The sequence below is a fragment of the Psittacula echo genome (assembly GCF_963264785.1).
Source record: "Psittacula echo genome assembly, chromosome: 12".
Classification (NCBI taxonomy): Eukaryota; Metazoa; Chordata; class Aves; order Psittaciformes; family Psittacidae; genus Psittacula; species Psittacula echo.
In genome coordinates, this window is record NC_137747.1 from 4,878,877 (window position 1) to 4,897,377 (window position 18,501).

At 40.1% G+C, this 18,501-nt stretch overlaps 1 protein-coding gene across 2 annotated transcripts in view; it reads right to left on the reverse strand.

Annotated features, from left to right (window-relative positions):
- The window catches only part of EYA2 (EYA transcriptional coactivator and phosphatase 2), a gene marked incomplete at both ends in the record, with an annotated part of 87,736 nt that overhangs the window by 19,386 nt on the left and 49,849 nt on the right, over nucleotides 1–18,501 (reverse strand). For both annotated transcript variants that reach the window (XM_080627737.1, XM_080627736.1), the window contains 4 exons: nucleotides 6,430–6,513; nucleotides 7,019–7,146; nucleotides 8,777–8,954; nucleotides 10,856–10,923. In XM_080627737.1, the coding sequence (XP_080483863.1) occupies nucleotides 6,430–6,513; nucleotides 7,019–7,146; nucleotides 8,777–8,954; nucleotides 10,856–10,923 (458 nt within the window). The remainder of the gene's footprint in view (nucleotides 1–6,429; nucleotides 6,514–7,018; nucleotides 7,147–8,776; nucleotides 8,955–10,855; nucleotides 10,924–18,501) is intronic.

Here is an 18,501-nt window from a genome sequence, read left to right on the forward strand (position 1 = left end):
AACCCATGAGTTCTTAAATGGATTCTGGTCCTGCGGGAATACTGTACTTAAATACAAGTGAAAAGCCTGGCCATGATGCTACAGAACAAATGGGAATTACTTTGATTTAGTAATGCAAAATGTTCAAAAATCTACAATTTTTTTTTTTTTTTTTTTACTATACAGGGCATAAAAGGGAGTGAAATTAAAACCAAAGGTGTCTTCATTCCCTTCTCCTCAACACTGCAAAATCACTCTATTTCTCTATGCAAGCCTTTGATAACTGAAAAATACAGGACTCCTGGAAAGCTTGGTGGAAACACATCACTGTGCGCAATCCTCTGCACAACTATGTATTTTGCACATGCAACTTCCTAACACAAGTTACATCGTTCTGTTTTTCAAACTATTCTTCCCTTAAAATCAAGTCACGATTCAGTGATATGGAAAGTAGGGTCCCTTTGCTCACGCCTGTTTGACAATCCAGCATTGCTTCTGATACATATTTTATGTCAAAATTAATCCTTTAATACTTCCAAATACCACATGTGCACTTTGCTTAGAAAACCCCCTGCTCTCCTAACCTCTAGTACAAGAGGTTACATCTACACGAGCTCAGAGCATCTCCCGTGCCCACCATCTAAGCTGTTGTGGATCTGGTTTTGCTGTTTCTCCTGCTGCTTCTCATCAAGAGTACAGATGATAAACACAGATGTTTGCTCCTGAAATACACATTTGAAATAATCAAATGGCTGGAATTATTTACTCCCTTCTCTCCAATAATGAACTAATAATTGATATAGCAGCATGTCTAAAGTAACAGACTTCTTTATTACCTGCAGTGACTGAATGCTTTTTTAATTTAACTTAAAAAGGCATTAAACACAAGGTTTAGCCTCCAGTGGGTAAAAAAATCTCCGACTTCCTCAGAAAATCCTTTCCAAATTGTATTCATCTTGACTTAATCCATGATCTACTGAGTGAATTAGGCACTATTTGTTTTGAAAATCTATTTTATGGAGTTCCAAAGACTCTGTTTTCCTTAGGAAGGGCTTATTCTGCCTTTCTGACCAGGATGCCTGCTAGCAGCCCTCAGCATAGGCCTCTGCAGGTTTTTAATGTCCCAAGGTGCCCCACACATATGACTAACAAAATGTAAATAAACACAGCTGAGCCAGTAAGAAATTGGAAGGTTTTCTCATTAAAGAAATAAAATAAACAGATGTCCTTAAGCACTTTGGCTCATGTTTGTCAAAGGAATGGAAAACTCTCAGATGTCTGAACAGCAGTCGTGATATAAGGCCACATCTCAAGCGAGAGAAAAAGGAAAAAAGCGATGCCATGGCACTTAGAATTAACTAATAGTTCTCAAGGGAGAGCGCTTTTGATTTGAACCTTAGCAACTTCTACAAATAGTTTTTAACAGCCGAGCAATAAAATGGGGTTTTATTCCTTCTCAGTTTGTAAAGTAGTAAAGGACAGATTCAGCCATTAGAAGCATGAATCACCATCAGATTTGATTAAATCCCTATGGTGTTTCAATCAGGTCCTGGCTTTAGGGTCCTGTGAGAGAACAAAGCGGGAAAAAGCACAAACTACTTGAAGCATTCAATGAGAACAGGAATAAAAGAAGAAAAAAATATCAACCCTAGGGTTTTACGGGGATCTCGAGTAGATCCAAGCAGGAACTTTTCAATGACTTTTTTTTTTTTTAATTGGAAATCCTAATTCACTTTAAGGAAAACTTTTTGTAGGAATATGTAACTGCTGGTGAAATTTTGAGCAATGAAGTTTCTTAGACTCAAAACATCATTTCTGGTGAGAACAACATAGTCCAGTTCACAGACAGCCAACATACAGCAGCTTGAAATGCTAGAAAATCATCTTTACCTCAACTGACCAAGCAGCAACTTTAGCTGCTCTGTCTAAAAGGTCTCGAGGCCTGGCTGTTGTTGGAGGACCCTCTCCTAGTCCTTCACATACCTGTGCTGCTGCAAGTTCCTCAGCAGAGAGGCAGAGCTCATGTTCCCACAGGCTGGGAACTCAGTGCATGTCCTATCTCTATCTCACTGATACCTGTCTGCTCACAACTCATCTTATGTTGCCACTGCTGAAATGCAAAAGCAGTAAAAAAATATGGCTATCATATCTACGTCAACCAAACCTCTGTACCAATGAAGTGACTACGAGGCAAACTGCAAGCACCCAATGAAAGCAGCCGCAGTGGCCACTCCAGGCAAAGCAACCACACAGTACAGGCTCTGGGACATGGTGTAATACAGGCAATCTAGACACCTTTCAGCAAAGGTGAACTAAAATCTGTGACATAATGTGCTTTGTTATTTTTTGCAGTATGTTTTTCTCAATTCAAGACAACTGAAGATGCTGAACAATCTCAGAAATTGCTATGCATCTTACAGGGAATTTTATAGATTGTAAGTCCCAAGTATCAGCAGACATGGTCAGAGTACTGATAAAGGTTCAACACAACTCAAGAATTTAGACTGTTCTATGTATTCAACTCTTTAAGTCAGTGCTAAAATAAATCCTTTCCATTTGGTTCCAGGATTTCAGAGTAACTTGCACATAAAGATCAATTTTAACTCCAGATTTTACTTTACTCACAATTCATTTTGACACTAAAATCCCAAGGAGTGTACCGACACAGACCAAGAATTCACACTCTAGGAACAATACAAAATACTAAGAAAAGGTATTAGCTTCACAACTACCCCTCAGCTAGGGAAAACAACACACCCAGGGCCTCCTTTTTCTATGATACTAGTCCTCTGAAAAGCATACGAATGAATCTGCAATATAATACTTAACATTTCTCAGGCTGAAAGAGATGTAGATTTGTTTTCTTTAATGCTCTGACAGCAAAGATTACGGAACAAGCAAATCTCTGTCAGGGCAAGGGGAATAGACTCATGATTCTCTTTTTGGCAAGGGAGTACATGCAATCTCTTTTTATTGTGTCTGAATTAATACCACCAAAAGAGTCTGTCTGTTCTTTGCTTAGCTGCTTCAAACAAATGACCAAAGCCCCTTGACTTTTACCGAACTCATGTGAAATCCCAGCAGCACTGTTATGGATTTTGACTCGTTTTTCCCATTATGTTTTGTCAGCGATTTGGTGGGCAGATCCTTGCAGACACAGTAAAGGCTACAGCCTACCTCCTGCTGACTGGAAGCTCTATTATAAATGCCTGAAGGGATTAAAAGAACTGAGTGGACAGTACATTAAGCTATAATGATGGTCTACATCTGTTATGGTCTCTAGGCACACGGTAAATATTCTACACCCATACAGTGATCACAAGCCTGCAAAACAGGTTTCTAAAGTCTCCTGAACATAATACCCATGGTTAACTGCCTATGGAACTTTTTTGTTTCATGTTTTCTTGTCAGAGGGCCTCCTGCTGAGAAATCAAAGGGTGGAGAGATTTCCTTGGGCTTGACAGCTTTGCTGCCCCAATCACTTAGACCATGACTCCGTCTGTTTGTGCAGGTATGCATCCATTCAACCATTGGCAGAAAGCAGAGGGAGATGTGAAGTTGCAGGCCACTCTGACTGCCACTATAAAGGTTATACTGAAGTGACCATCTGGGGAAGACATTAAGACCAAATGTCTGATGACTGTGTAATCCATGGGATAGAGTAAAGAGTTTGGGCAGAGAAGACAAAAAAGGAGTAACCTAGGCTGGCCTATTCATTCATGCTTCAATTTGGTGGTTTAACTTCTATCACTGCTGTAAGCAAATTATTTTCTAAATACCTGAGATGAACTGTCCATGCTCTGAGGAGCCCATACCTATGGCAAGGACAATAGAGGTTTCTCTCAGAAACCAAACAAAGAATTTTCACATTAAATCATGTCAGAAAACATACATTGAGGCATTAATGATTAATAATATGACTACAACTGATAACCCTTTTTGTGATTTCCTCACTCTTTTCCCAAAATCAAAAGGTTTCTGGACAGCTCCCTATTGCTGCCATCACCAAGGGGCATCAAACAGAACCATTTGAGATTTTGTAGCTAAAGAACACAGGAGTTTAGATCCAAATCTCTGAAGCTATGGTTGATGTTCCTCCTCCCTTATTCCCAGACAAATCTCCTCAGAAAGAGGTGCTATTCTTCAACTTTATTGACTTTATAGACTAATTCTTTGAGTGCCTGCACAGCAGCTCTACCAATGCAAAAGACAGGATGATACTGTGACATTAATGTTGGTCAGGGGAATGGTGAAGATCATATAAACTGACACTTCTAGAGGAAGACATATGGAACCAAGACCTCCATGTGTGAGATTTAATTCAAAGCATGTGCCTGTCCAGTTACAGGCATATGAACGTTTTATAATGAATTATGGACAAAACCTAAGATTTTTAGTCCTTGATACTTAATTTGAAATTAACACTTCCTACATTTTTCGAGTAAGAGATTCTGAAACTCTATCAACCTCTTGCTCACTGCTTCACTTGTACTCGATAGTTAGCTCAATTAAACATTTTTGAATTGTGTTACTATTTAATGGTTCCCAGGACAGCCTGTCTGAGTGTGCTATATTTCCCTCTTGGTTTAAGGTCTGTTCCAAAGCCCACCAAAGCCTCTGGTTGTCTTTGGATCAAGCTGTTAGCCTATAATACTTTTATAACACAACCATTTCCCTTATAGGAAAGCCCTGAGGAATTTAATGCTGATGAAACAAATGAAGAAGTATTAAAAAAAAAAAAAAAAATCCTTCTAGGGAAGTTTCTCAAAGAGCCTCTTGTAACTTCATAGAAAAGGTGATTAATTACTTAAAAAAAAATCCTGTTTGTATCATTCTTTACATTTGTATAAAGGAAACGGTTCTCATGGCTGACAGAAACAGCTTGTGGAGACTGCTTTTGATAAATCCTTTCTGGCTCCACTGCCTGACCCCACTTCTTCCCCACGCCAGCTCCTCTAGGGATGGCAGCTTCTGCCTTTGTGGCAGCACATCAGTGAGCTCACAGGTACTGCAGTGGCAAGTACACTTCCATGGGTCCATCAGACCCTTGGTCCACCATCTCCTGTCCCCATGCAGCAGATCCCAACTGTGTACCCTCTAAACTTGTGCAGGAAGCAGCAGATGAAGGCATCTGCTTCAGAGGTTTTATGCTAGGACAAAGTCAGCCCATTAAGAGAATTCTCCATATGCATACTGCAGCCCCTACCCAATCCAAAGCATGATCACATAGCAGATCTACACAGCATAAGTTTATGTTTCCTGATCCTGCCTAATTCTTTCTGTTTTTTGCAGCAGAAGGTTTGAGCTTACACATGTATACCTCCTTCATTATGTCCTGGGAAAAGTAACTGCTTCAATTACCTTGTACAACATGGGTCTGAATAAATCCCTGCTTGGAAACATGTGCTCGGTTTTCAGAGGGTGCTGTTAGAAGTGTTAGCAGCATTCCAAGTGCTGCAGTAGACTTCCACACCACAAACACCATTTTATATCCTTTACAACTGTGCACATCTAACAGCGAACAATAAATCTATCTTACTAATTACACATTCAGCTTGTTATAACAATCGTAAAACAAGTACAGCTGGTAAAGCCATGAAATGATGTCAAATCATATTTCTGCTTTCTAGAGAGATGCTGGGTTATTTTCCAGTCTCCCAATGAAGCTGACTGTTCAAAGCCATGTGTGGAAACAGCTGCCAACTAGGTCATCTACCTTTAATTAGGTAATGATATTGTCTTTTTTTCTACCCATTTAAAAGTGTTTGACATTCTGTAATTCAAAGTGACTTAAGTGTTTATCATAAAAAGCTGCCTTAAGAAGAAATTGAAGCACCTGGTACTAAAGCCAAGAGGCAGCATTTTCTCCTTAACGGCCAGGGTCAGTCTGTTCAGCCACAGTTACCTCAAAAAAAAAAAAAAAAAGGAATTGCCTGTATTTCAAAGGGGGTATCTAAAGTATGGATAGCTAAAGACAGGGTTCCTAAATCCCCTTAAAATTGTGAGCTTCAGTAAGGAAGCTGAGCCAGTATTCTTCATGGCAGACTAGACTGACAAACACAAAATCTCTTTTACAAAGTTGTCTGAAATTCATACAAAAACACCGGTCTAACAAAAAATGTGCTACCTTATTCAGATGAGAGCTAATGCTGTCTGGCTGCTAGATAGGCTCTTTCTTGCAGAAGACAGACATTGAAAGACCATCTTGATGTCCCACCTAGCAGCAGCTGAACAATACAAGCCTTTGAAAACAAGGGGCTACTTGCAACATGAAAGGGAGGTAAATTAAATTTTCACATGTTAGAAGGAAATACCACAGGACATATTTATACAAATATGTCTGAATAAAATCAGCAGCATCTGCTTGCAAAGCTGTCTCATTAGCTGCCCCCACAGTTCCCGACACAATCTGGCTGGACAAGCAGTAATGCTAAAAGAATTAAATTTTACCTTCCCATATCTGGATGCAAAGGTTCCCGTGAGTAAGGAGTGAAAAATAATTATCGTCTCATCCAAATCCCACACAAACACACGCTGTGATGACAGATGGGGTGGAAAAAAGAAATATAGTTACATATTAAGCAACTGCAAGAATTCGTTCAGTCAGGAAATATGTCCTGTTGGACTAGAGCTTTTTAAGATCACAAACTTATTTGGAGCACTGACTGTAGATGCTTTGTGAAAACAGGCAAAATGAAACATGGGGAATTTTGGAACTCTGTGTGTGCTGGTCATCCTGAGCGTCTGCTCTCCTAACAACTATTGAAATCCCCTGTTGCATATCAAGTCAGGGGAACAAACCAGCAGACTTCTAAAAAGCCCAAAGGAAAAAAACAAAGAACATCTGAAGAATAGCTTGAGATGCTGATAATATAGACATTGAGGAATTATTTTGACTACCGATGTCTGTAGGCTCCAGTTGTATTAGTCGTTTTATTCTGGTTCTCAGTACTTGCTAGTCTGATGGTGGGATTTGCTAATAGATGCAACTGATTATTTTTGCTGGCTTTACTAGGGAAATGTAAATTAAAGTTATTACCTCAATCTCACTGTCAGCAGTAGGGGAAGGATCGTTGCTTCTTTTTGACCGGGCTCGCACCTTGCCATCCGACCCTCTGTGATGTCTGTCTGTTTCTATTTCTTTTGCTGGTGTTGTTGAATATTCCCCTATTATAAGAAAAAATAAATCCATTGTAAACTTACATTCTGCACTGTAGCATTATAATTAGAGCATGAAAACTCTCAGTGGAGATCACCAGAAGCATTCTGAAAACACCATCAGAAAATCTTACTCATTTCATGTCAATAGCTGACATTTTTAGAGAAATAACTTTTAACTCCTAAGATTTGCTAAAACCATTTCAAAAGTCACCAAGACTGTACAAATAGGATTTTAAAATGGATGTGTCACTTCAAAAACGTTATCACATTTTTCATGGAAGAAAATAGCTTTTTGAATTTTACTCCCCCCCAAAATTAGAAAGCAATGGAAAAGGACACCAAAACCAACTCAACTTCTAAAAAAAAACTTGGTTTTAATTTTAAATTTGATGAATGTTTATGATTAAAAATACACTTTCAACATGAACTTTTGTTTAAAAATACAGAACTAGCCTCTTTAGACATATTCCATTTCACAGAGGATAGCATTTGAGAAAAGACAGTCAAAGGTGAACTTCCCTTGTATAGAGTATCTGTTTTGATTGGCTTGAGTTTCACAAACCTGTCCAGATTTCACTTACCTTACATTACAAATCCTTTTCCAACATATTTTTCTTTTCACCTTGCTAAGTTGTGGCCTCTCCAGCTTCCTGGAATAATCATATTCTTCTTCAGAGAAGCTTGGATTGTGCCTAACAAGCCTTTTTGAAATCACCCTTTCTCAAAAAGGCTGAGATAAGATCTAAGGAACAGAAAATCCTTCAACTGCTTTTAGAGCAATCTGCGATCACTTCTTTTTAAAACACAATATTAGTTTATTTTTCTTTTAGAGCAACCACAGATGTTCAGATTTGTTTCATAAGTCAGCAGACCTACAATGGGCGTAGACTGTGATCATCCACAAATTATGTGGTGTTTTATATAAATGTTATTGCATGCCAATGAAAACTTTAGTAGGGAAGTGATATGTGAAGATTGTACTTGAACAGCACATTGAGAATCATAATCTGTCAGTAATTCCATAAACCATTTAAGCTTTGAGAGTTTAAAAATTAAGCACTCAAAGAGAAGCCACAAATTTTGAAAGCTTTATGTGTGGAATTCATAGAATCATTGAATCATCTTGAACTTCCAACTCAGACAAACAATTTGTGCTGATTTTTTAAAGAGGGACTTTCTCTTGTTGTACTTACTTACTCATGAAAGTGTTTATTACATGTTGTTGTAAGAGGGGAATATAAACCACAACACAGACATGGGCTAAAAAATCATCAGACAATCAGGAAACTCTGGGTTTTTTCCAAGCATTGCTGTTTGCTTTGAACTCTGTGCTACCCTCATTAGCCCTCAGACCTGATCTGGGTTCTGTATGTAATAGTTTTATATTTCTGTACTACCTTTTGAAGAGATCCAACCTCACAAACTCATGAAAATGACACAGGATGGTTTTACAGAGCGTGGATCAATCTTTCCAAAACCCTGTGTTGCACTATGTAAGCAGAACTCTTGAATGCTAGGAAATCTGATTTATCCATGTAAAAATATGCATTTTAGTACATTCTAATGACAAGGTTACAGTGTTTATGTCTACAGGTGACTGGGACTGACAAACTGAAAACAGAAGAGATGCACCTACCAGACAGCGATTCTGTGCTCTGACTGGTGATATTGTGGGAAGACTCCTGGAGAGAGTAAGTGGAGGTTGGGATGGCTGAGGGGCTGATGCTGTTTGCAGACACATATGGAGAGTTGTAGGAGGAGCTGTAATACTGTGAGTACTGGCTTTGAGGAAAGCTTGGATATGATGAATATTCCTTTGAGGAAAAAAAAAAAATCTGACTTCAGTGTATCTGGATTTATCTTATAAATGAATAAGACACCACAAAGGCAGTGTTATCTACGCATGCAGCAGGAATATTTCCCTAAAGAACCATGTCTCATTACATTTCTGCTTCTCCCAAATATACTGCTGGCTTATTATGATCAACTAATCAACAACTAATCTGCTTTTTCTGTAGGATTTTAGTTATCAGTGCTGACACATTTTGTGTAAGAGTTCAATAATTTTATGCAAGAGTAAAGTAGGGCAGCTTTTTGAAAAAGGATGGAGCACACTCTCTGTAAGTAACAGGAACACCTACGAAATCATAAGAACAGAACGAATAACTGGGTAAGAGAAGGAGCAAAACTGTCTGCATTTTCCTATGATCATCAACATTTCTTGATCAGATACTAGAATAGGTTACAAAAATGAAGAAAAAAAAGTAGCAACTGTTTTGCACCAATGTTCACAGTTGAGATTGCCCAACTCTCTCAGCAATAACGAAATGCCTGAATGCTCTTTCCTACCTACAGAAAGGTGGAAGTAACCTTGGGGAGCTGAGGTATCACAGATCCCTTTGGCTTTATTTTAAGCCTCTCAAACAAACTTTATTCCATCCTCATATAGGTTATTTTGGCTTTTTTGTGAGAAAAATAGATTAGAAAACTTCTCACTGGACAATTAAAACATAAAAGGTTTTATTTGTTTTAACTGCAACTCCTGCTCTTGCCCACCTATTGCAGATAGAGAACTGTATTTGTGCTCTAGGGATTGTCTTTCAGCAAAAGGTTTTTATTTCCTCAAAAATGCTAATTAGTCTCTGGTATTAAATGAAACTAAATAATAAATAGTCTTTAGAAAGACTAAAAGCACTTTTCTCCTTAACAGCTTACATCTTTGTCTGTGACAGCTATTTCATTAACTTTCAGTCACCAGGGAGCTCTCAAGAATAAAGACTCAAGTTGTCATGAGAGCGATTAAACTGAAAAAGAAATGAGAGAATTTCATTGTTTTCTCTTAAGGAATATAACAAAACAATGAAAATAGACCAATCATTTTTCCCCTTTTTAGGTACCCTCCATCCTTCAATCACATGCATTTCTATCAGCAGATGCTGATGTTTTTAGCCAAAACTGAAGTAACAAAGAACTAACAAAGAACTTGCCCACTTTTTTAATTTGTTATTTAATTTGTCATTAAAAATACAAGTCAACCATCACCTTCCAAAAAAGGAATTGAAATTACTGGCAACCAAAACAAATTTTCTGGAACAGTGTACTCATTTGTTTGGTCCAATCAAAACCGGCCATTTGCTACTGAAAAACATCTGTCTTGTGTATATATGCACGCTGTTTATTTATACACACACATTTATCAAGGTATCTGAAGCATGAAGCCCATAGACAGGTGTATTCTCAAAGAAGGAAGCACACAGACAGCTCAGATGGCTCAATATTCATCAGGGCCTGCCAACACTCTTTCAAATTGTTCATATTTATTACGCAGTGCCAAGACAGCAGACAACACAATCCTGGAAGCAAAGCTCTCTATAGAGGATGGAAAACATATCTGAAAGTTGTAAGATGGCAGAAGAATGATGAAACTTTTGGCATTGCTACAGCAGCATGGCAGAGGTTGCCAGGGCATCCTCCTCCTGCAATGTCTGAACTCTGTGTATAGAGTACATGTATAGATACACATGTCTTAAAATTAATTAAGATATCTAGAAGTCCTGGACAGGCCAGAGGAGTAGAGCAGAATGGTGTTCTGCAGAATGCAGGGCAATGCCTTCCTTAAATATATGTAAACACCAGAATAATCTTTGTGATCTACCAATATTCCAGGTGTTTAAAATAAGTACCAAGGTTGCCAATACTAAATGCTGAACCATACCTGGTGCACAGCACTGAATCCTGCAGAATTTGTCAGGCCATTAGCTCCCTGGTAAATCCCTGTTGTGCCTAAGGGAAAGAAAATCATGGTCATAAAACACACCAACAATCAAAATAACAGGATATATTAATACAAAAAATTTCCAACAGGAAGTACTGGCTCAGTAGAAGAAAGTATATCACAAATCTTAACAATTGCAGGCTGTAAAGACTTTGGGCTATTATTGAAGTCTGCTAACTGCATTCAAAGACAACCATTACATAGACTAAACCAAACACATAGCTAGGAAACAGAACTGCAAAACAAGGATTCAACCCAAACTTAAAATTTATTTACTTCTTTTTCCAATAAGTAATGGAAGAGTATTTTTTATCATCTTCTGCAGGAAACTCCTTCAGAGTATGTATAGAACCATGCACACACTCTCTGATTCCAGGTATGTCCTGGAATCTGTCCTTATGTCCTGGTGTTGATAGCCCAAACGTAAGAACAATATTGCTGGGACAGGAAGGAGAAAAACCATTGCTTCGTCCTGGAACATCAGGAAGAGAAAGGATGGGCATATGAGTTTTACACAGTTCTGTTCCAAACAAAGCAGTTTACATCCAGCCTGGCCTCCTGAGCTGGGTGACAGATTAACACAAAAATTTTAAAGGTTCAGAGAAGATCTACAGGTACAGTCCTCCTTTACTTCCCATCGGGAAAGCAGTAGGAGAGCTGCAAGTTTCCCATCCCTTGGATACTGCACCCCTGGCAAGTCCTAGCCTTGATTTAACTTCAGTCTCTGCCACCTTCTATTTCAAAATTTTCCATTTCACATGGGTAGGGAACTTCCTCTGGAGTTTGTGTGGTTTGATGAGAATTTATACCAAAAGTCTTCTTCCAGTGTTTTGCAACAGGGCTTGCTCCAAAGGCTGGCTGTTCATACGCAGGAGGCAAAAACTGGACTATGTCATATTCCATCATAATGGAAAGCGACGTACTCCAAAGAGCACTTGGCCCCACTACTTCTGCAGTGAAAGAGATATGATTTTGGTGCTGCGTGGCCACAGTGAGCTCTTATCTGGGTTTCATTTTGTCACCTTGATGAACCTTAAGACCAAGATCTAATCAGGCACTCGGCTTTTTTTTCTTATCTGGTTTCTTACCATACAAATGACTTTGAGCAGTGCTGGTTTAAACATATGACACTCTGCATGTCTTCATGTGGCAACCTTTCTCTCAAATCCACTTGCTTGTTTTTATTTTAAGACACCAGCTCAGCTAGGGAATAGACAGCTGAACAAACTCCACTCTGCCAAGTGCAGCTACAAAGCACATGCCCTGAGAAATAAATCTCAAGCCAAAAAGAAATAAGAAGGAGGACTCTGCCCTCCAGAACTAACTGCCTGCCACATGTGATCCTTAAAAAGAAAAGGGCAGAGAGGGGGAAACGAGGGTGCAGGTGACTGACAGGCACTTGGGGGTCTGAGTCTCCCAAGTCCCCTGCACATGCTGAGCAGGTGGGTTCAGGTGATGCATCATCATAGAATCATAGAATAGTTAGGGTTGGAAAGGACCTTAAGATCATCCAGTTCCACCCTCCCTGCCATGGGCAGGGACACCTCACACTAAACCATGCCACCCAAGGCCTCATCCAACCTGGCCTTGAACACTGCCAGGGATGAAGCATTCACAACCTCCCTGGGCAACCCATTCCAGTTCCTCACCACCCTCACAGTAAGAATTTTTTACTTATATCCAATCTAAACTTCCCCTGTTTAAGTTTGAACCCGTTACCCCTTGTTCTGTCACTACAGTCCCTGATGAATAATCCATCCCCAGCATCCTTGTAGGCCCCCTTCAGATACTGGAAGGCTGCTATGAGGTCTCCATGCAGCCTTCTCTTCTCCAGGCTGAACAGCCCCAACTTTCTCAGCCTATCTTCATACGGGAGGTGCTCCAGTCCCCTGATCATCCTCGTGGCCCTCCTCTGGACTTGTTCCAACAGTTCCATGTCCTTTTTATGTTGAGGACACCAGAACTGCACACAATACTCCAAGTGAGGCCTCATGAGAGCAGAGTAGAGGGGCAGGATCACCTCCTTCAACCTGCTGGTCACACTCCTCTTGATGCACCCCAGGATACGGTTGCTTTCTGGGCTGCAAGCGCACACTGAAGCCGGCTCATGTTCATTTTCTCATCGACCAACACCCCCAAGGTCTTCTCCACAGGGCTGCTCTGAACCTCTTCTCTGCCCAACCTGTAGCTGTGCCTGGGATTGCTCCGACCCAGGTGTAGGACATAGCCTCCTGTTTTCCAAACAATCAGAGAGAAGTACAAAAAGGAGAGATCTGCACAACTGAAGTGAACTTAGTGTGAACTGTGCACCAGACGTGAAGAGCAAGTGTGTCCATGCACAAACAGGGCAGGAATGTGAGCAGGGAGGAGAGCAGAAACAGAAGGGTTGAGGTGATGGGGAACAACTCATGCTCCATAGCTTCCCACAGTCCACTGTGACTAGACCTTAAGTAGTGGATTTTACACTGGTTTTAGAAAATACACTTTTACCATTTTAGCTGGGCTAAACTGAGATCAAACAGAACTGCTCTTCATGAGCAGAGAAAGAGGCCAGCTTGTTACAGTTTCTTTGAGCAGTGAGCAGCCGTGTAGAATTCAGCAGTTCAGAACACATATCAGAACCTGCCCCAAATGCTTTTCCTCCCTAAGTTATTGATAACAAGTAAACATTTACTGTGAGGTGGTGAGGCACTGGTACAGGGTGCCAAGAGAAGCTGGGGCTGCCCCATCCCTGGCAGTGTTCAAGGCCAGGTTGAACGGGGCTTGAAGCAGCCTGGTCTAGTGGCAGATGTCCCTGCTCATGGCAGGGAACTAGATGACCTTTAAGGTCCCTTCTAACCCAAGCCATTCCATGATTCTATGATTTCCACAATAGAAGGAATTCTCTTTAGTGCAATTTCAGTTTTGCATCAGTAAATTTGACACTTAAACACTATAAAATTATCAACAGACCTTGCATTCTGGCATTATCAATTTAGCCCTATCCCCATGTAACCATTTTTTTCAAGTGCTTTCCCTGGTCATAGCACTTCTTGTAATATTCAGAGATGGACTGAAATGACATTAGAAAGCAGTGCTTATGTAGAATGAGGCACTCCTAGGAAACCTCTTGGTAAGGAATGTACATGAATGCCCGGCCCCCTCCCATTTCTGAGTGGATACTGCCCATTTCTACAGGACTTTTGCTTTCATATATATTGGCTTTTTCCCCTGACCTCTGAGGACAGCACACTATCTCAAACTACAGCTGATTTTGCATTTGCAATACTGTAGATCTGCAAGCAAGCGATTTGTTTCTATCTTGGTAGCTCAACATGAAGTACTTGCATTCAAACTTCTACTTGCAAATCAGAAACAAGCTGAGGATCTCTGCCTTTGGATCTTCTCCATCTGGAATATGGTTCACATCTGTGTTCAATCAAACCAGTTGCTAAATGTCACAATGCCTTCATTCACAGGTAGCTTAAAGAACATTTAGCTGGTAATAAAACAATCTGGACTCTAGAGTAGAATAGCTCTTCAGATGTATGGTACTGTAAATGTTCCTGTAAAGTATGTATATCACAAACACACTTGCATGAAAAGACACCGCATAAAAGGCATGCATATGCTGCACATGCTCAGAGCCATGACTTTTCCTTGATAAGTAGATGTGGCCCTCCTCTGTATGGATGTCCAAGGGCAACATGTATAGAGAAACTCTTTGTGAGCTGATTGATGGTATATTCCTGTTCTCACAGATGGATTTCATTTGCTATTTTCCCCTCATTCCCTTTTTAATTCAAGTATTTTAAAAATCTGTGCCACAGTCAATGATAATTTCAATGCTGTGTGATCTGGACTGTGCTCCTGCAAAAACTTTCATGCTGGCTTTTCCTTCTTCTCAGTTTCTCTCTCTCTGTCTTTCAGTCACTGCAATAACAGGCTACATTTCTTCCCCTTCTTCCCAGCTAGGAGCACATAAAAAACTAAGGAAATATTTACAGTTATTTTCAGTATCTTCAGAACCAAGCTGTGGCATTGCTAAAAAAAGTTTCCTTTCAGCTTATGAATACACAGTATGACAAAATGATATTGGTGTTTTAGGGAGTTATGATTACAGTGATGGGATGGGCCTATGGTATATTTCAGATCAATATCAGAGGAAGCTTTGAAAACTTCGAAAATTGGGTTTGCGTCCTTGAATTTCATGGGTCGAGGGGCCCCAACATCAGGGAGGACTTCTCCAAGTCTCCTGTACTGCTCAAAAGAGAGTAAGTTGCTATATTTAGAAGAACAGATGGTTTGAACGTCCAATATTCACCAAAACACTCAATAATCAGAGGAGGAGATAGCCAGGTTTCACACAGGTGAACAGAAGGGAATTTATCACAGCTCACAATTGCCAGCAGCAATTGTGAGTCCATGAAAGCTCCAAAGATGGAACACTGGACTGAGGTGAGTGCGTTCAGACGGTGGCTACCATGGGCACTTCTGAATAAGCTTGATGTAGAACAATGAAGCTTAGATCCAAGCGTTTCCAATAACTTGTAGATGAATCACATTCACAGTGGTTCCAAGGAAGAGTTCTCTCAAAGGATTATTTGATCACTTAGCACTAATAAAATAAATGCCTACAGGGTTCAGCTGAACTGCATGGTATTTTACAAGCTTGCGTATAATGGCTTGTGTATTCTTACATTAGCAAGCCATTTTCCTACAGAAAAAAATGTTGACTGTGAGTGATGCAAGGAAAGGCCTTAATTTAACTCCCAGAAGAGTGTGCATTACTCTATGCTATGAAGAACATCTGGCTGAAGACTTGCGTGTTGTTCAGAAAGGTTCTTTGCAGTGCTTCAGCTCTTTGACAAGCTAATGTTTCCTGCAGTAAATATTGCCTTCTCCAAGCTGCTACTTTTTTAGTGAGAGGTTAAGCACTCATCAAAATTACCTCCCACCAGCTATACTCCAGTGCCTTGTAAGGTTCCAAATCCTACAACATCTGCCTGCATTTACTGGGCAAGAAAACTCATAAAATGTTGCATGGCTATCAGCTGTGCAGGTATTTCAGGACTATCTGACCTGTGAAAGGAGAAGAAAAACTCAACCCATATGTATTTTGCAGCATATTGCTCAACTGTTTGCCATTAGGCATAATGAACCCTTCCCCAAAACCAGTCTTGTATTTCTGTCTGGAAGGGCTCAGACATTGTAGGGAAGAGCACACTGTATTAATCTTGATGAAAAGTATGCTTCTACAACGTTACAGCACTTGACATCAGCAGTGTCTATTAAAAGACATTGCTCACAGAAACATATGAACACCTTCTGCAGATAATACTCTCAGATATGCAGCCCATCTAAACAGTCATTATGTCCACTGGTCTCCAACTAGTGGGACCCCATTCAGCCCTGCTGGCCCGACCAGGTGTTTGAGGGCACTGTGATATAAACCACATTTCACGGCACAGTTTTTCTGAGTCCAGGCTCTTCCCCTGCTGCCTGCTTCTGGGAGTACTCAACCGACAGAGCCTCAAAAGGCTTTAATAAGTGATGACCAGAGCAGTTTTAAGGGCCTGGCTTTTACCACCCTTTTGAGCCTGCTCACCTGGGCTGCTCAATCCAGCTCAGCAATGGTGTTGAAAGTGCTGGGATGGTTTATATTTATTCTCAGGATTTGAAACATGGGAAAGCAATTAAATTTTATTATATTTTTGAGAAAGTGTTTCTTTTAACCACTACTATGAAATGATGCTGCAGCTATAGAAAGAAATCACACTGTATTCTCTTCAAATACCAATCACAAGGGATGTTTTGGACCTGAATGTGAACATCCTTACAACAATGATGTAGAGTGTCTCTGTGCAATCCCTTGTTGAAAAAACAGCCAGCAAACCTAATTTTATTTGGGTGACTCTACAGACACCAAAGATTAAAGGTTCCTCCAGCTGCAGTTTCATCCTGGACACAATCCTCCACTGACAGATCACAAGACATGATAAAGGAAAGCTGGATTTGCCACCTCCTGTGCTGTTTAGTGGTTACAGGGTTTCAGTTCCCAGGTCAGCATTAAAATCTAAGTAGCCCTATAACATCTACCATCACGCAATTGGGGATAAAAATACGGCCAGTGAGCACAGCTACACGTTTAGCAATTCCCTTCCCCTTGAGCAAGGTGAACTTCTAAATACTTTGATGAGCCCAGACAGAGCAGAAGTTACAGATTACTTGTCAGCCCATCCCTCTATTACAAAAGCACAGTTGCTCCCCTAACTTCAGGACCATCCATCCTGGTGCCTACTCCTTCCACTAGCATCTCCTCTTCCCAAGTCCCCCCTTGTTTAACAATAACCAACGAATGAATTCTGATTGGAAACTCATAAAAGCAGTAAATGGCAGAAATTAGAGCAGGGCTTTCTCCTGGGTTGCAGTAGCACTGATCCTTGCAGCATACAGTGCATCACTGTCAACACCTTTGCCTCTCCCCTTGACTTCCTCCTCCTGCAAGACAGCTCATTCTAAAACAATGTAAATGTAGCATGGTCAGCCCCTGGTGTTTAAAAGATCTTTGAAAGGGAGACTGGCTGTTATTCTTATGAACCTTGTATTTACACTGTAAAAAGTGAGGTCTGACCCCTCCTGAAGAGAGGCCTTTCCCTGCTGAACTCGCCACAGAGTGGAGCACAGCTTTACTGCCATACTTTTAAAACTGCAACTAACGCAAACCAGCTGTAAAGCAGACGCTTTAGAAAGAAACTACCCTTTTTCTACTGAGGTTTTAATTTTATGAATCTAAGGCATCTAAGTGACAGTTTGCTGAGGACAGGCTCTCGCTCTCCTTTATCTTCTGGGACTTCAAATGGATTCACTATCTGTATGCTGAAGTGTGATCCACACTTCTCAAGTGTAGATTCTCACACATTTCATCACTAGGTACTTAAAGAATTAAGCTTAAAATCAAACATGCCACTTCCTTTGCAAAATTCATGCATGCAGAGCTAACCATTCACGCCAAATAGATATTTATGGCCTCATATTAACTACATAACACATAAACCGGCACACAACTGCCATCAAAATTCAGGCATCACTTGGAAACAACAATTGTCCAGATTATCTAGGTATTAACAAGAACCAAAATGTTTCCATCATAAGAAAACATTTCAATTGATTAAATATTCAGATTTTACTTGGTCTTAGGCCAAAAGAACAATTCATAAGCAATTAATTCCACAAACATAAGCAACATACATAATTAGCCCACTTCAAATCAGTGTTGCACAAAATAAATGCTTCTTTCTGTTCATTCATTATTTGACAGCTGATCAGAATGGAGTCTACAAAGACAACAAATGCTCAGCAGTAGCAAAGAATTTCAGTGCATAGGTCTTTGGCCCCAAATTTCTGTCTGTACTGAACTCAATACTGCTTTGCAATTCCTTGGCAAAGGAAAGTTATCCCAGTTACATAACTAAATTTTCCTTTGTAATGTAAAAAGTATTTTGTGGGTAGATAGATTTGGATATTAAAAAAAAAAAAAATAAATGTGGTCAAATCTTTCCCTGCCCAACGATGGTATCCACAGTGGTCTTTGGCCATAACTTTAA